This window comes from Pelmatolapia mariae, linkage group LG3_W, assembly GCF_036321145.2.
Source record: "Pelmatolapia mariae isolate MD_Pm_ZW linkage group LG3_W, Pm_UMD_F_2, whole genome shotgun sequence".
Classification (NCBI taxonomy): domain Eukaryota; kingdom Metazoa; phylum Chordata; class Actinopteri; order Cichliformes; family Cichlidae; genus Pelmatolapia; species Pelmatolapia mariae.
The window spans coordinates 16,800,224-16,818,502 of NC_086229.1; the positions used below are offsets into that span (position 1 = coordinate 16,800,224).

At 39.9% G+C, this 18,279-nt stretch overlaps 1 protein-coding gene across 1 annotated transcript in view; it reads right to left on the reverse strand.

Moving 5' to 3' along the window:
- Positions 1-4,226: 4,226 nt before the first annotated feature.
- LOC134646760 (scavenger receptor cysteine-rich type 1 protein M130-like) overlaps positions 4,227-18,279 on the reverse strand; it is a 39,842-nt gene continuing 25,789 nt past the window's right edge. The window contains exons 7-8 of the mRNA XM_065469968.1: positions 4,383-4,547; positions 4,227-4,270 (exon numbers count right to left, since the gene is read on the reverse strand). Coding sequence (XP_065326040.1) covers positions 4,227-4,270; positions 4,383-4,547 — 209 coding nt within the window. The remainder of the gene's footprint in view (positions 4,271-4,382; positions 4,548-18,279) is intronic.

Genomic DNA, 18,279 nt, shown 5'->3' on the forward strand with positions numbered 1-18,279 from the left:
GATGCAACTCGCTTAGTCTACCTTTTTTATTTTATTTTTTTTATTTTTACCCTTACATATTGGTTTGTCTTTTAATTGACTGCACATGTTATAATTTACATTCATGGTGGGACAAGTTCTTTTTTATTCCTTGTATGTCCCAGATAGCAAGGAAACATTGAAACAATGTTGAGTCAATATCAGGCGACATCATTGAATCAACGTTGAAGTGTGACGTTGACCTAACGTCACTCTTGCACCCATTTTTAATGTTGAAACAACGTCAGGTTTTGATGTTGAATCAATGTTGAAACCTGACATTGATTCAACGTTATATTTTCTAATACTGTTGACATTGAAACAATGTCAGATTCTGATATCGAAACACTGTTGAGCTATGGTGTTGATTTTCCACCTCTTTTGCACAGTTCTTTTTCATTGAAACAACAGTTAAATCATGACTGGAAATCTATCTTTCTTTATAGTTATTTTAACCAATACTAAACTACTGCATGTTTCCATCAATACTTAAACCACCTAAACACATAATTGCATTTATTCCTCAAACTGGACACCCTTTATAAAAATCAAATGTCTCACAATGTATCATGTCAATATTAATATCCTAAAATAAGAAAGCATTGCATGTGATGTAACAGAGAAAAAAAACCTAAACAAAAAAAAGTTAAATAGACATGTTTCGTTTGCTAAATACTTTATTAAAACACAGTTTTCTATTTACATTTATATTTTAACATAACTTTGTAGTTTTTACTCCAGGATGGGGACGGATGATGTGCGTCCTGCGCCACCCAAACGGTCTGGGGTCAGGCCATCTGCTGCTGCGTCAGGCCATCTACACTGAAAAAAAGGCCATGTTGGATTTACTTGATTCAATAGTGGACATTGGTTGCACACAAATGTTTTGCTTTGGCAGAAACTTAAACGACTGAGTTAAATCAACACAACTTTTTCATATTCAATAAACCTGTGCATTTTGTGTTCATAAAATGCGATTGAAACATGTTTAGATGAAGTAAGCTGAGCTCTTGGAACATTTTAATCCTTCGCAATTTTGTCATTTTATTTCAACACTATTCAATAACTTTTACCCCAATACTACTTGGTCACTTAAATACTACATGTTGTCATCATATTACATAATGTTCAACAAAGTCTAGATACTGGTTACCATAAAATTTAAATGGGTTTACAACAACTACCATCCTCCTATCTTTATCCTGGTTGCAGGGGGGCTGGGAAATAACCCTGAAGGGATAGGTTACAAGGCAGGGTACACCCTGGACAGCTCACCAGTCTATCACATAGAAACAAACAACCATTTGCACTAGTGATGGGATTTCTGGCTCTTTTTAGAGAACCGGCTCTTTCGGCTCGGCTCACTATAAAGAGCCGGCTCTTTCGGCTCCGAACCGGCTCTTCAGGTTGTTTTGTTGCTTTAATTAATTTATTATTACAATAATATAAAAATTATGCACAAAAGGAATTACTAATGTAAAAAAAGTGGTTTTATTTATATATGTTTATATATAAATATATACAGTGGCCCCTAGAGACATGTACAAACTCCAAAAAGCACGTACAAACTCTAAAACACATTTCTAGCGTTAACTGAACTTCCAAAACAGAGCTACCTAGATCACTTAAATTACACAATTGAAAGCATTTGTATATTGTTTGTGTATTTATACACAAGCACTCATATATACTCAAATAATTAAAAAAAAAAGTTAATTTACCTCTTACTACCACACACCGGTCGTTGGTACTTGCTGGCTTGTGTAGCCTCTAGGTAACAAAAGCTCAACATTGCGCATTCTGAGCACTTCTGTTGTCTTTTGTACATGTTTTGGAGTTTTTACGTGCTTCTGAGGCTACGTCCACACGTACACGGCTATTTTTGAAAACAGAGATTTTCCGTTTTCGTTTTAAAAAATAATCCCGTCCACATGTAAATGCAGAAATGAAGGAAAACGCTGCTAGGAGCATGCCAAAGCAACAGGTGCCGATATATTCCTAAACGTGTAGAAATGTTGGCCAATCAGAAGTCTAGAAGCCTCGGTGGGAAATAGTAAACAAAGATGGGGCATAGAAGCAGAACCGAGTGGTATGTGTGGAGGGACAGTAACTGTGTGTGTATATGTAAGCATTTAAACACTGCAGAGAGTACAATTAACAGTAACAGTATTGTAGAAATTCATTTCACTGAAACAAAACGTGGCGCACAGTGTGACGTCAAAAAAAGGCGCACATCTTTGACGCTGCGTTTTCTCCGTTTTCCTCATCCACGCGTAAATGCAAAAACGGAGTTTTAGAAAATATCCACCCTGACAGGCATTTTTTAGAAATCTCCGTTTTCAAAAATACCGGGTACATGTGGATGTAGCCTGAGTTTTTATGTGTTTTGGAGTTTTTACGTGCTTCTGAATTTTTACGTGTTTTGGAGTATGTACGTGCTTCAGGGTTTGTACGTGTTTTGAAGTTTGTACGTGCTGCTTTGTCTCTAGGGGCCACCGTAAATATACTTTTATTTAGTCACTCCACATAAAATGTAATAAATAAATCATATAATACAAAAACCAACTAGTCACTGTTCAACTTTTAACTATTTAAATTTTCAGCTTTTCCTTTTAAACAAATTTAAAATGAAACACAAAACACTGCAAACCACAGCACAATTAAATATAAATTAAGATATGAAAACAAAAAGAACATGCATATTCTCTGTCATGTGGGCCTGCATGAATAAACTTTCTGAATCCTTTATCATCTGCAACTGAAAATAGTTGTGGATGATTACTATACCTTTTTAATGTGAGGTTGTTGTCCCTGGCTCTCTTTCTCTCTCTCGCTCTCCCTCCCGCTCTGTTCCTCTACTACTGCGACTGTAACTACCGCCCCTCCCCCCTCTGCCCAGCGCAAAGCACAAGGCTGAGTGAAGCGGAAAAAAAAGTGCGAGAGAGAGAGAGGGTGAGAGAAAGAAAAGAAAAAAACCCACGGCTCGCGATGAGGAGCCGGCTCGCGTCGTTCACTTCAAAGATCCGGCTCTAAGAGCCATTTCGTTCGCGAACGACCCATCACTAATTTGCACTTACATTCACGGGTAATTTAGAATCACCAGTTAACCCTTACTTTAATAACTGCATGACTTTTAACTGTGGGAGGAAACCAGAATACCCAGAGAGAAACCACTGCAAACTAGCCAGAATGTAGAGCTGAACCCAGGAACTTCTTACTGTGAAGCAACAGCACTAACCACCATGCCAACAATCTAGGAAATACAGGAAAGCTATGATTTCCTGTATTTGATTTAGAATTTTTTTGTTTTTGTCCTTCACAGGTTAATCCACAATAAATAGCAATAGCATGCACGTGGTGTGTGTGTAGTTGTCTGCCTCTTATAACTCCACTGATTTTCCTGCAGTTTGAAATCTCGTGCGATCTTGTGAATTTCATGAGTTCAGCAACTAACCACTCTTACTAGATTGTATCATGTCATCTCAACAAGAACAAATTAAGTTGTTGAATTTCGTACAGATCCTTCATGATTTAATTACGTTCATAGAAACATGAAATTATTGTGTTCAAATTACAAGTTAGACTTTTTTAATGTAACAACCACCCAATTTACTTTTTTCGGTATATCAAAAAAAGTAGAGATGGCTGCTCGACTTGACTGAGATGGATGCCTTCCTCAAACCACAATCCAAAGAGCGCGAGACTGAAACCCGTGCAGTGTCGCGGGATTTAACATTGCTATATTATTGACTTACTTCACTTGAACATGATATGAAAAATTTAATCTAGCCTCTCTGCATATCATGTAGTTTCTACACTATATAGTTACACTTAACTTTAAAGCATGAGGCACTTGTGTTAAATACACGCAAGATGCTTACATAAATCCAAGAGCTGGCCAATCCCTTTTTTTCAGTGTAGGACAAAAATACACACACACACACACAAACAAAAACAATAAGTGATGGTGTAACATTCTGCATTCAAGTATTAGTTGTTTTAACTGCTAAAAGTGTTTGATAGTTTTTGCCTGTCACATATATATATTTGTATATGTAGCTTGCCATCACCAGTGCGTGAATGTGTGTGTGAATGGGTGGATGACTGAATGTGTAAAGCGCTTTGGGGTCCTTAGGGACTAGTTAAAGCGCTGTACAAATATAGGCAATTTACCATTTATACCATGGAAAATCTGAAATTCCAAGATGTTAGAACTTGCCTTGTAATAGTGGCCTCACAGAGTCTCTGGAATCTACAGAAAAACAAATCACAACAAGATGACATTCAGGAGTATAAACTGGTGTTTTGAAGATAAGAACACAATGATATTGTGATTCAGCTTTAAAACAATTTTAAAAGCATACCATCTATAGGGAAGGCCTTGACATCAGACTCTGCATGCTGGGGAGATCGCAAAGCCATGTTGTTTGGAGTGTTCTGCCAGAGTGGTGAAAGGTGCCGGAAGCTGGGAGGGGCATTATGATGCCTGCTGTCAGTGGGCTGGGGGGAAGACTGCGGAGTGGTGAGGGCTGTTTAGAAAAAGAGAAATTTTTTTAAGTATTTAAGAATACAGACAACTTGTCCAAAAAGTTTCCATGTGTCACACACAGATATGTACACAGACACTGGACATTATTTTATTACCTGGTATTTTCACTCGAGGTGCCTGGGGAAACCGTTTTTTGTGGGCTGCTCATCCTCTGAGTCACTTTATGTGTACAGGGGATTTGGTCTAAAGAAATAAGTAGAAAAAGTTCTGAAGTAATTACAAATGTGCTAATTACATATTTTTTCCTAAAGTTACAGTTTGATTTATAATAACAAACACACAGGAAACGGAGATGTGCAAGAAGGTGCAGTATACAATGAATTTTTGAAGTCATGTACACATAATATAGTCCAAAAAGTGTAAGTTTGGCTTTGCATTTTTTTAAAAAAGGAAAGCCAAACTTACATTTTTTGGACTATATTATGTGGTTATATTGCAGTATTCAGGCATCACAGATATGTACAAAAGACAAGATTATAAATTCTTAACAATCAAAGATATGTTTGTGAATAAAAAAAGTTTTACTAGTGCTTTCTTTTATGACTGGTCTGAGTTTCAGCTTCGGACTGAAGGTCAGACGTATCACAGTGTTCACTTAGTCCTATGTGTGAAGGGACAGTTACAGTGTGTGTATATGTAAGCATTTAAACACTGAATATACTAAAATTAACAGTATTTTGTCTAAGGCTGCCATTGTAGGAATTCATGGCACCGAGACAAAAACGTGGCGCACAGTGTGACGTCAAAATTGGCGCAGACCTTTGACGCTGCGTTTCCTCAGTTTTTCTCGTCCACACATAAATGCAAAAACGGAGTTTTTGAAAATATCCACCCTGGCAGGCGTTTTTAGAAATCTAGATTTTCAGTGACCAAAAACGCTGTTTACGTGTGGACGAAAGGTGCAAACGCAATTGGTCGGTGAGCGTGCAACGTAAAGTTTGAAATGAGTGTGAATTGAAGCGAGTGCTCTCCAATCATTAAAAGTATCAAAGTCCTTGAACACATTTATACAATTACCATTACGGTTATCAATCATATATCACAGATTTAGAATTTTTTGTAGTACTAAGCAACAACAGAGCGAAAGTCTGGTTCAAGCGCCGAGGCGACGGCAAGAAGAAAAGGAAACCTCGAAGCGTTAAAGCTAGCTTTGTAAGGGGATATAACGAAGAAATTGTGAAACGAAAATGTTTTCTTTGTTGATATACTTTGTTCACAGCGCAATTTATTTGTTGCCGGATTGTAAGAAGTAGACACAATTTCGGGCTCCCCCATTTTATGGGAGCAACGTCAATAACAGTAAAAAACTTGTTAATGTACAACATTAACGAGTTTTTTACTGTTATTAAAATGCAAACATGGAAATAACGAGTAGAAAAAAATAATTCATTCTTACCTTATACTAATCGTGGTGCAGGCCAGTGCAGTGCATGAACTGATGCCTTCTCCGGTCAATTCCGTTGAGAGTAAATCAAATGTCCCGCTCTACTGTACAAGACAATGAATACCTGGGCGGATGTACCACTGTGAGAGGGGTGCTGCGGAATAGTCCAAGTGATCGCTGCTTTAATTTCCCGGTCAACTATACATAAACTATACATAAATTGCACGTAGACACGATTTTTTAAAGCTGGTGAACTATACCAAGTCATTGATAACAAATGAACAATAAATCTACTTTCTCTGGTACTTTATACCCGATCAGTTGCAATGCAATTTAATGCTCAACTAAAAACCGATGGTTTTTGATGGTGACCGGAGCCGAATGATCGTCAACTATAAATAGACGTTTTCTCGACGTTGTTGTTGTCACCTGGTCGACTACAAATAGATGAAATATCAATGACAAAAAAACAACGGTAAATCAACATTGTTACAACGTCCCTATAGTAAGACCGTCGGTTTACCACAGTATTTCAATGTTGTTACAACATTGGCATTTCAACCCCGACCATATACGACGGTTTGGATGAAAAATCAACATAGATTCAATGTCGTCTTGCTATCTGGGGTGTGACTTTGACAAATATAAATGTAAATGTATGTACAAATGTGTTGAAAAAGGCATAAAAGCAGATTTTAGTTATCACTTTGAGCAGCTTTTGCTTCTCGTTAGCAAAGTTTGATAAATGTGTACTGGGGCACTTAACTACAAAATGTTAATAACGTATTGGATTTGCATATGACGTGCTTTGATACATTACGTGTTTCTATTTTGTGAAACATTCGGCAAAAAACCTTGCTATACAAAGTTTGTGTTGAATGAAAAACAAAATAAAAAGTTGAATGAAAATATTGGGTAGTTTTGTCCACGATAAACAGGTTAGTCTGCAGTAATGTGATGAATTAAAATTTTTGGCTGTTGCACAGTGGCTGTGCTCTCATACTCAGTGTTAGGTTACATCAAGTGTACTGGAGATAAATTTGCATTTAAGATGATGATGCTTAGATTTATTCAAAGAATTTCAACTTATTTCAATTTCAATAAGTAGACAGTCTTTTCGAGTTGCACTGCAGCCAGTCTCCCAGCAGATTCAGAATGGAGAAAACTCCTCTTGATGGTTCAATTATAAAAGGAACTAAGTCCAAATGAAATCTGCTCTTGTTCCGTAACACCCTTCATCTCATCTACCACAATGCTGAAATATTCACAATTTTTTACATTCATAACGGACCATTTCTGCCAAACAACCAGACCCTCATTCTGAAATAGAAGGAAAACCTTATTAGATGGATCACCTTCACCTGTTCCTCTAATCTCCCTGGCACTGGCCCACCTCCCCTGCAGCTGAGCCATGGACCACACCTCTGCAGCAATATACTAACATTATGCATTAATATAGAACAAGGTTAATTTAGCTTTGCACAACAGCTGGGAGAAACATCCTCCAGAGACTTACATTTTATTCAGAGTACATTTCAGAGCCTGTATTTTTATGGCTGATGTATTGAGGGCAAATGTCATCAGATGTTAACTCAGTACATTCCCGGCATGGCGATGATAACAGAGGTTGCTTCACAGTAGTCATGATCTTAACTGTTCTCCACCTCTGCTCAGTGTGTACATACACACACACACACAGTTTAGCTGTGTGGTAACATGCAGATAAGAGCAGTGTGACAAATGTTTACTACACAAACATACAGAAGTAGGTCATGGAAAATAAGCATTGATTTGTAAATATCTGGACTTGAATAACAACATTAATAGAAATTATAGTCGAGTATATTTCACAGTACGTACTCGCCGAGAACGAACGGGAGGACGTACCCGTCGAGAACACGAGCACGGACTCACGATATGTACAATTGGAACACCTGCGTACGTGATGATGTCACAGGTCCGGAGTTTTTACTGCCCCCCTCTTAATTTAACTGTGAGTAACATGTTATGAAGCTTAACTTTAATCACAGCCAAGCCGGTTTACTAAGGAACAAATAAAACACAGAAATAAACCAAACATTAACATTTAGAAGTGATGTAAGTGACTTATATATCATTTGTAACCTCAGTAGTGAAACCTCTATTAATAAAAATAGTGTACATGTACATACGTGTACATACCTTAATAAAAACAAGCAGGTGAGATGTTAGAACGCTTTTATTTCTATTCTAGTGGACACTCAATACTATATACAGCTGCTGGAGTTTCTTTAACCTGAGTAGTGAGAAGTCCGCGAGCAGGGGGGGTTGAAAATGTGCCGGGAGTCCGCTGTTGAGTTTTGGATGAAATGAATTCTGGGATATATAGCTGTCCCAAGTCCACACCGATGCATGCTCGATAAAACGGGCGGATCGAGAACACATCCGGGACTTTTTCGCGTTCTCGGCTTGATGCGTACGAATTGGAACAGTACTTGGTCTCCGACTGATGACGTATCACGAGTACACGAGAACGCAAGTACGCACAAGTACGCATATTGATCAAAGGAGTTTGCAAAGAAAAGCGTCTGGACTTCTTTAAGTTGCTTGAAGACGTTTCACCTCTCATCCGAGAAGCTTCTTCAGTTCTAGGGTCAAATGGCCGAGAGTCCCAGATTTAAACCAAGTGGGAGTATCCCCCCAAAGAGGGACAAAGGACCCCCTGGTGATCCTCTAATCACATGAGCCAAGGTGTGAAAGCGGGTGTGGGACCTAATCAGCCAGGGTTTCGGGTGTGCTCATTGTGAAACCTGGCCCCACCTTGTCATGTGAATTCCTGAGGTCAGATGGCCCAGGATGTGAGTGGGCGTTAAGGCGTGCTGGGAGGGAACTCAAAACTGGATTATAGATGGCAGACAGTTGACACTCTAAAGGAAAAGAAAGACAACGCGAGAAATTTCACAACTTGCTTTCAAAAACCCACACTCCTCAGTCTGAACCCACACTACTCAGAAAAGAAAACACACCTGAAGACAGTCGGGAGAAATGGGTGAAGAACTTTTCAGACCGGAATCTCACTGAACCTGAAAAGAGTGTTTTAGCCAAAGGACTCAATTTCGCCATTTCTCCGCAACAGCTGCCTATAGTGGACCTCATCACAGCCACAGAAAACAGCTACAAAAAGAAAGTTATAGCTTGCCTTCAAGACCTCGAAAAGGACAAAATCATTGACCGCATTACATATCACCGCCTTTATCCAGGGGATGCCATACCCTGCATTTATGGACTTCCTAAAATCCACAAGGAAGGGATCCCACTCAGACCCATAGTCAGTAGCATAAACTCAGCCACTGATAACATTGCTAAACACCTGGCTACCATCCTAGCACCTCTTGTGGGGAACACCCCACACCACATCAAGAACTCCACCGACTTCACCGACAAGGTCCAGAAACTTACCCTGGATCCAGATGAAACCATGGTGTTCTTTGATGTAGTCTCTCTCTTCACTTGCATACCCACCACGGAGGCAGTGGAGACTGTCAGAAAATGACTACAAGAAGACAGCTCCTTGGAAGACAGGACCAACTTCACACCCAATCGGATCTGCACACTGTTAGACCTCTGCCTTACCACAACATACTTCAAATACAACGAAGGCTTCTACAGACAAAAACATGGCTGTGCCATGGGCTCCCCCGTATCACCTATTGTAGCCAACCTTTACATGGAGGAAGTAGAAAGGAAGGCTCTTGGCTCTTTCAAAGGAAGAGTACCCAGCCACTGGTACAGATATGTAGATGACACCTGGGTCAAAATCAAGACACGAGAAGTGGAATCCTTCACTGCGCACATTAACGCTGTGGATAAGAACATCAAGTTCACCAGGGAAGACACAAAGGACAACTGCTCGCCTTTCCTGGACTGCGCCGTGCACATTGAAGAGAATGGCAACCTCAACATCGAAGTTTACCGGAAGCCCACACACACGGACCAGTACCTCCTCTTTGACTCCCATCACCCTCTGGAACACAAACTGGGAGTAATCAGGACCCTACACCACCGGGCAGAACATGTTCCCTCTAAGCCTGAAGGGAAAAAAGAAGGAACACACACATGTAAAGGAAGCACTTAAAACATGTGGTTATCCTAATTGGGCGTTCTTAAAGTCAACAAAGAGGCACAGAAAAGAAGATCAGACACCAGCGAGGGAGGATAAGAAAGACAGACGCAACAACGTTGTCATCCCTTATGTAGCCGGTGTATCAGAGAAACTCAGGAGAGTTTTCTCCAAGCACGACATCCCAGTGTACTTCAGACCCAGCAACACACTCAGACAGAAACCGGTTCACCCGAAAGACAAAACTCCAAAACACAGACTTAACAACGTGGTATATGCTGTACAGTGCAGCGAGGAATGCCCAGACCTCTACATTGGAGAGACCAAACAGCCACTTCACAAGCGCATGGCACAACATAGAAGAGCCACCTCCACAGGACAAGACTCAGCAGTTCATCTGCATCTTAAGGATAAAGGTCACTATTCTGAGGATGCCAGTGTTCACATTTTGGACAGAGAGGACAGATGGTTTGAAAGAGGAGTGAAAGAGGCCATCTATGTCCACTGTGAGCAACCATCTTTGAACAGAGGCGGTGGTTTACGACACCAACTGTCTGCCATCTATAATCCAGTTTTGAGATCCCTTCCCAGACGCCTTAAGGCCAACTCACATCCTGGGCCATCTGACCTCAGGAATTCAAAAGACAAGGTGGGGCCAGGTTTCACAATGAGCACACCCGAAACCCTGGCTGATTGATTGGGACACACACCCACTTTCACACCTTGGCTCATGTGATTAGAGGATCACCAGGGGGTCCTTTGTCCCTCTTTGGGGGGATACTCCCACTTGGTTTAAATCTGGGACTCTCGGCCATTTGACCCTAGAACTGAAGAAGCTTCTCGGACGAGAGGTGAAACGTCTTCAAGCACCTGTCACCCTTTACAACACCACAAAGTGTGGCGTGGATGTGATGGACCAGATGGTGCGGAAGTACACGATCCGCAGAGGAACACGGCGCTGGCCAGTTGCCGTGTTCTATAACATGATTAACATGGCAGCACTGAATGCACATGTGCTGTATCAAGCATGCACCGGGACGCAGGAAAGACGGGTGGACTTCCTGGTGGTCCACTGCTACAGATACACATGTGGTAAATGCAGACTACAGATACCATGGCAGTGCCAGGATTGTGAGTGATTGAAATGTACTCACTCACTTTTTATTGCTAGTTGTAAATATGTGTACAAATGGTTGTTTTTTTGTTTTTTTGTACTGTTTTTATCAATAAATCTCAGCAACAAAGGAAATACACCCATGTGTGTTGATTTCTCCCTAAGAAGGCAAACTGAAACACAAGTTTCCTTGTGGCTCAGGAAACTAACCACTCCAAGTGGTTCAGCATGGCCCCACCTTATTTACATAACAAAAGCAGCTGTTCACAGGTGATTAAGGATATTAGCTAAAAGCCTACCAGCCATTTGGCTCGACGGCGGGTTTTATAGGTAGAAAAGCCAAATGGCTCTTCTCTGGGACTTCTAGTGTTAAAGAAGTCCAGACGCTTTTCTTTACAAACTCCTTTGACTACGATGACCTGGATGACTGAGAACCTTCACAGACATACACATATTGATAAACGCCCACTGATTCACCCCCTCCCTCCTGGCTCACAGCTTCTTCTTCTTCTTCTTGGTTGGCAACCAATGTTAAGGCACTTCATCGCCCCCTGGCTCACAGCTCAGTGGACATTTAGATGAGAAAATATATATTTGACACATTGAAGGAAAATACAAATAAAATAAAAATTAATAAATGTTCCCTTTAGAATTTTTTTGTTCTTTTTTGCTCTAAAGAAAATAGTTGTTTTCTTTTACAATCATTCATCTTAGCAGTAGGATTTACATTAAAAGATAAACAAATTAAGTTTGAGTAAAAATATACATTTTTGCACTCTCTGGTCAACTGACTCGGTGACTCAAATGACTCAAGAAACTCGATTCTCTTTGGTGAGTGACTCATTAAAACTCGATTCAGTAACCAATTAACATAAACCAGTAGGATGAGGAAAGAGGATAATATCCCTTATGTCAATACGAGTGATTTATGAGCCCCAATAAAATGGGGATTTATGACTTGGGAAGTAATAAAGAAAGTGATGGTAGAAGTGATCTGTGGCAGTCTGCCATCATGTTTGGCTGCACACACTAAATGTGACTCACTGAAAGCTGACAGAGGCAAACTCTGATTGTGTTTGTGCTGCTCACAAACTGGAACACACTCAGCTGTGAGAAAGTGTCACATGTGTTCAGTTTGACAAACACAAAGCTTTGTCTTCATGTGTGTTTGTGCTGTTTGAACAGGACCTCCTTTCTTAGTTCAACTCTTCACATTTTTTTTTCTTTCATGGACAAAATGAATTTGTGATGAATGATGGTGATATTGAGTCAGAAGCTGTTTGACTTTGGATTCTGGCTTCATATATTTAACTTTGTGTTTTTCTACACTTTGAACTTTGTGTGATTGTTGTTGTGATGCTTCAAACTCTCCTGCTGTACATTGGACTGATTCCATCAATCACTTTGAAGTTCTTTAATGAACATGTAACAGGGCAGCCCTTAGCGGCTGGAAACACAGTGAGATGGATGAAGCCAAGTGTAGTGGAACAAAGTATTTATTCACGACACATCTCTCCTTACAACAATTAAATTATCGCGCTTCTCTTCTAATGACAAACGGCAGCCTTAAATATGTTCAGCTGTCACCGACTTAACCATTATTCCACTCTTAGGTAAATTCTTAAATCCCAACCTTCCACCACAGTATACAATATATCAACTATAATAAATAAATACATAAATACATTTCACATTTTCATATTAATAAATATTTCACACTTTAATGTTACACCAAACCCAATATTATAAAAACCCAGAAACCCAAGCACAAAAAGATTCACCACACTCTCTTTACCAATGGTCTCTCCCGGAACCTTTAAATGGTGTCTGGACCCCCGGGGAAACATTTCCCCAAACACCCTGAAGATGACACAGGCAAGAAAGGTGAGTAATCATTATCTTCCAACACTTATTTGCACCACTTTTATTCCTAGATTTCACACACACATTTGCATTAGTTTTCCTTACTGGTAAACCTTAATCACAATCTCAATCACCATTCTTCTTTCCTGACAGACAACCACCACATTCCTTGATGAGGAGCAGCTGTGCAGGATCTGAAACAAGGCTACCAACTGATTTTAAAATTCCCAATAAATAATCAATAAATATTTAAACTTCTTGTGTGCAAATGTTTTACTGTGCAAATCCATGCTTAAAGTGCAATGCTAAATAAAGTGCTTGATAAGGTGCTTTTAATAAAGTGAAAGGTGTGCTCTAAAGTGCTATACAGAGAATATAATACAAATAAATGTAGTAAGGGAGTCCACTTCCTTACAGAACACATCAGTACTTTTTCATTAGGATCTGCTGTCAGTAATGGAGTACCAGCTGTCAGCTACATAGAAAAGGGATCCTGGTGTTATTTGTTTCTCAGAAACAGTTCATAACTTCCCTTCAACTCATTCATGTTACCTAAAAGGTAAACCTGTTTCTCCATCACCTTTTCAGCTCTGATGATTCAGTAAGGACATCTCCTGGTTTCATCTTCATGTTTCCATCACGCACAGCAGCTTTTACAGCTGTGGCTCCAGCAAACATCAGTTGATACTAGAAATTAATATTAAATAAATTCTAACAACAGCTGATCAAGCTTAAAGGTGCTGCTGTTGTTTAGCGCTACATCTGCTGGTTTCCTCTTTCTGGCGCAAAGTGGACGATAAACAAACAAGAGAGAAAAACCGATCAGCTGATCATTGATCAGTTTCATGATTGTAGTAGCAACAGGTCAATACCAAACATGTAATATTTTCTCTGAATGAGGGATCATTCCATTTTTTAAGGAGCTGTTGGCAACTCTACTAACGAAACTTATAAATAAAATAAAGTTCACTATCAGCAACATCACAGCACCCACCCAGCTGAATAGAAACTCCGTCATGCTAGCTAGCACGCAGTACGAGTTATTGTAACTGACTGTAAAAAGTCAGCACAACAAAAATAAACTCCACCTAAACTTAGTTTATATCTGACCCAGATAGACTGCAGATCATAACTTCTTACCTGAAGTTCAGTTCACCTGACACTTGGACTGGCGGCTGCCTCGGGTCTCTCCTCCTCCTGCCTGGCCTTCCCTCATCCACCTGCTGCCTCTGTGGAAGCTCCGCCACAGCCACCACCAAACAACTGAGTTATCTTTACACATCGGCCAGTAGCTGGCCAATCCACCACCTCTCATTGTTCATGCCGTTACAAAAAAATAAAATAAAAATAAGTCGTCAGCCCACCTGGCAAATGCTCGGTATGCTCGATGGCCAGTCCAGCTATGTTAAACTGTTAATCTTTTGCCGAAAAATTGTTTTTTGCGGTGCCGTCTTTCGTGCTTGGCTCTCCTACCTTTGCTAACATGACGCTCACAGTGAGCGATGCTGCATTCACTTACACTCGGATATCTGATCTTCACTGTGAAAACATAATCGTATATTTGATATTTCATTGACTTTTATTGTTTTAGCTTCGGGGTGGCACCTGGGGTGGCCAGTCTGGTTGTGGGGGTGGCCTGTGCCCCCCCGGGCCACCCCACTGGACACGACACAGGTGACGGCAAAGCAAGGTGTGCCTTTTCTGCGCTGACAGAGGAGCAGCAAGTCTGGTGACCTGGCTTTTTTGTTCTTGCCGAAACCACAGCATTGCAAACAAGAGCAGAACTTAAAGTAAAGAATCAGTCTCACCGGGCTAGTATCAATCCGATACCGATGCCAACCAGGTATCAATACAATTGATATTTGGATCAATCCGCCCACCACTACCATTTTTACGTTTATTCTTAACAAATCTCATAATGATGGTGTATTTTAGGGGTGGGATTAAAGAATCAATCAATCCCAATTCAAATCGATTTGAGTTTGAATAAGGCGATATCGATTAATTAAATCCTGAATTGATTTTTAAATACAATCTAATTTGCCAGAAACATCAGAATCTCAGGCTAAAGCTTACGAAACTATTTCAACAACAGCTAAAACAGCAAATCAACCAAAGCCACGTATGTGGATACGCTGTTGGGTGCTGAAAGCCGACATCTCACAGATTTTGAAGCTCCAGGCTTTGTCACTCTCTGACAAAAATTCACTGAAAATGCAGGAAGTAAAAGTAAAATGCTTAACTTCATTTCCCACCACTCTTTGAATTTATACAGTATGACTACTCAGATTGTTTTGGAGATTTGCATTTGTTATTGATTCATCTACAAGCCAGTTTCACAAATAAAAAGATTATGGTCTCATTGTTCTCAGAAGGACTTTTCACTCTTCCTCCCCACTCCAGAGAATAGCACTTTGTGAACCAACTGATGACCTGGACTGAGCTCAAAGTTACTGCAGAGAACACTTCACTGACTTGGTCACCATCTACAACAGCAACATCAACCAACTGCTTGTGACAATGGCACAAAATATTGATAACTGGGCTTGGACAGGGCTCTATAAGATAAGATAAGACAAGATAAGACAAGATAAGATAACTCTTTATTGTCATTGCACAGTCATACATAGTACAGTAGTACAATGAAATTGGAAAACTGTCCTACGTTGGCACTACATATAACACAACACGACACGATATAACACATTACAATGCAACACAAACAACACAACACAGTATATTAACTTAAAAAAAGAAGAAGAAGTGTATGTGTATTGCACACTGTTATTATTGCACATTAATTAATATTGCACCTTGTTATAAATATAAATATTATTATTGTTGTTACCGTTGTTACCTCCCCCCCCAAAAAGTCCAGGGAGGTAGCCAGTCAGGACAGCTATTTGCATTGATTAGGGCTATTGCACTGTTGTAAAAGCTGTCCTTCAGTCTGATTGTCCGTGACCTCAGCAGCCTGAACCTCCTGCCAGACGGCAGCAGCTTAAACACCCGGTGTCTTGGGTGTGTACCGTCCCGTAGGATGCTGTGTCCCCTCTTGATACAGCGAGTGCTGTACAGGTCCTTCAGGGAGGGAAGAGGATGTCCAATGATTATTTGGGCCATATTGATGACCCTCTGGAGTGTCTTACAGTTTTATATGACTCATAATTTACCAGTTTAAAACATCTTGATGCATTCTCAATCATCCAGGAAAGTAAATCTCCAAAAAGTTGATTCTGTTCATGTGGACGTAGCGTTTTGTGGGAGAAACGTTTCATCATTCATCCAAGTGACTTCATCAGTCTCAGCTGACTGCAGGTTTTCCCAAATCTTATAAACAGTACATTTGCATAATGACTGAAACCAGCCCACTGAAGGAACAATGGGCTATAAGGTCAGCTCCTTAAACTTAATTATGCAAATTCTCATGACCATTGATCAACAACCACTGACCAAAACCCACTGATCAAAGACCACTGATCAATGGCCATGAGTACCATTCACAGAGAGTTGGGGAATGGCTACAATCACAGCATTGTAAGATGGCGAAAGCAATCCTTGCTAAAGGGTTGAATTTTGCTGTCACACCGAGACAAATCCCGCTATTGGAGCTGATCACAGCCACAGAAATAGCATTTAGTAACAACAATATTGCAATAACACGTTTGTAGTATTGTCTTCCAATACTTTAGACACTGTCCTTGTATGCACGTGAGTCCAGAGGCTTTTTCTGCAAACAGTTTATTGGGATCCATAATTCTGTTTCATTCTGACAGCAACCTCTGCTTACTTAAACACATGGTAAAGAAGAAAATGAAAAATGTAAAGTGAAAAATTGCTTTGGGAGGTCAGGATGGATACCAAAACATTGTACTGTTTATGTCCTGTTTCTACTTAGACTTTTTCAGACCCATAAGAACCATGAATGGGACAATTAGAGTCCCAATCCATACCTTATTTAAATTGGGATTGTCAATTTTAAAGGACTGGACTTTTAATACAGACTTGATGTCCTCGTATTGGACACTCTTTCAATTGGATTTTTCTCTGCTCATCAAATGTTGAATTTTTCAGAAGGAATCCATTGCTTTCCTCCTGGATTATTTTCTTTAACACGAATCACTGAGATAAACACATCTACAGTGCCCGTCTCCTCACCAGTCTCTTTCCTTCCAAAGATATGAAAAGCATTAGCTCAGAGTAGGTTAATTAGACAAGTATAACTGATGTTATTTCATTATTTTTCTGTGATTGTTATTATCATTTGCTGTAGCTTTGCTCCTGCTAAATTTCTTTGATAAATATCCTTCAAATAAAGTCTACATTAAATTATGACCACAACAAAAATAGCAGAGCACACCACTGGATTATTTAGAGGAAACTCATCACCTGTGCTCATATTTGATTTGTCTAGTAGGAAACAGTGAGCAGAGAGATTAGACAAACTTGACAGACTCACAGACACATTGATAATTTTAGTATTTTAATGCTGACAGTAAGAAAACTGCAGAATCATTACAATTGAAGGCTGTTAAAGGGAAAAAAGTCAAATCTGAACTGATGGTTCCTCATTTGTCAGCTGAAAATGTGTCTGACTGTGAGATTAGCTCACTGGACTGCCTCTTCTGCTCCCTGAAAGCCTCCCTCTTCAGCCAGCCGTCCTTCAGCAGCACCAACACAGAGGTTAAAGTCCACCAGGCACCTATTTTCCCATCTGCCCTGCACCTGCCCCCTGTTATCCTAGAGAGATATGACAGCACAGAGATCCATCTTTAGCAACAACAACAACAATAACAATAACAATAATAATAATAATAATGAAATGTATTTATAAAGCACCTTTCAAGACACCCAAGGACACTTTACAATAGGAGAAAACACATAGTAGAACAATGACAAAACAAAGAACAATTAAACAAAGCACAAGATAAAATTAACAAACTGTGGGTTCACACTGAATATGCAGATTTGAATAGATGGGTTTTGAGTTGAGGTTTAAACTGGGGGAGAGAACCAATGTTTCTTGTATCTGGGGTTAGAGAGTTCTACAGCAGCTGAAAGCTCTGCTCCCATGGTGGTGAGGGGGAAGGAAGGCACAGAAAGCTGGATAGAAGAAGAGGATAGAAGTGAGCAGGCAGAAAAGGTAGTGCTTTATAGATCAGAAAGGTAAGGAGGTGCAAGATAATGAATGGCCTTGAAGGTGAGCAGAAGAAGATTGTATATTATCTGGAATTTCACAGGGAGCCAGTGAA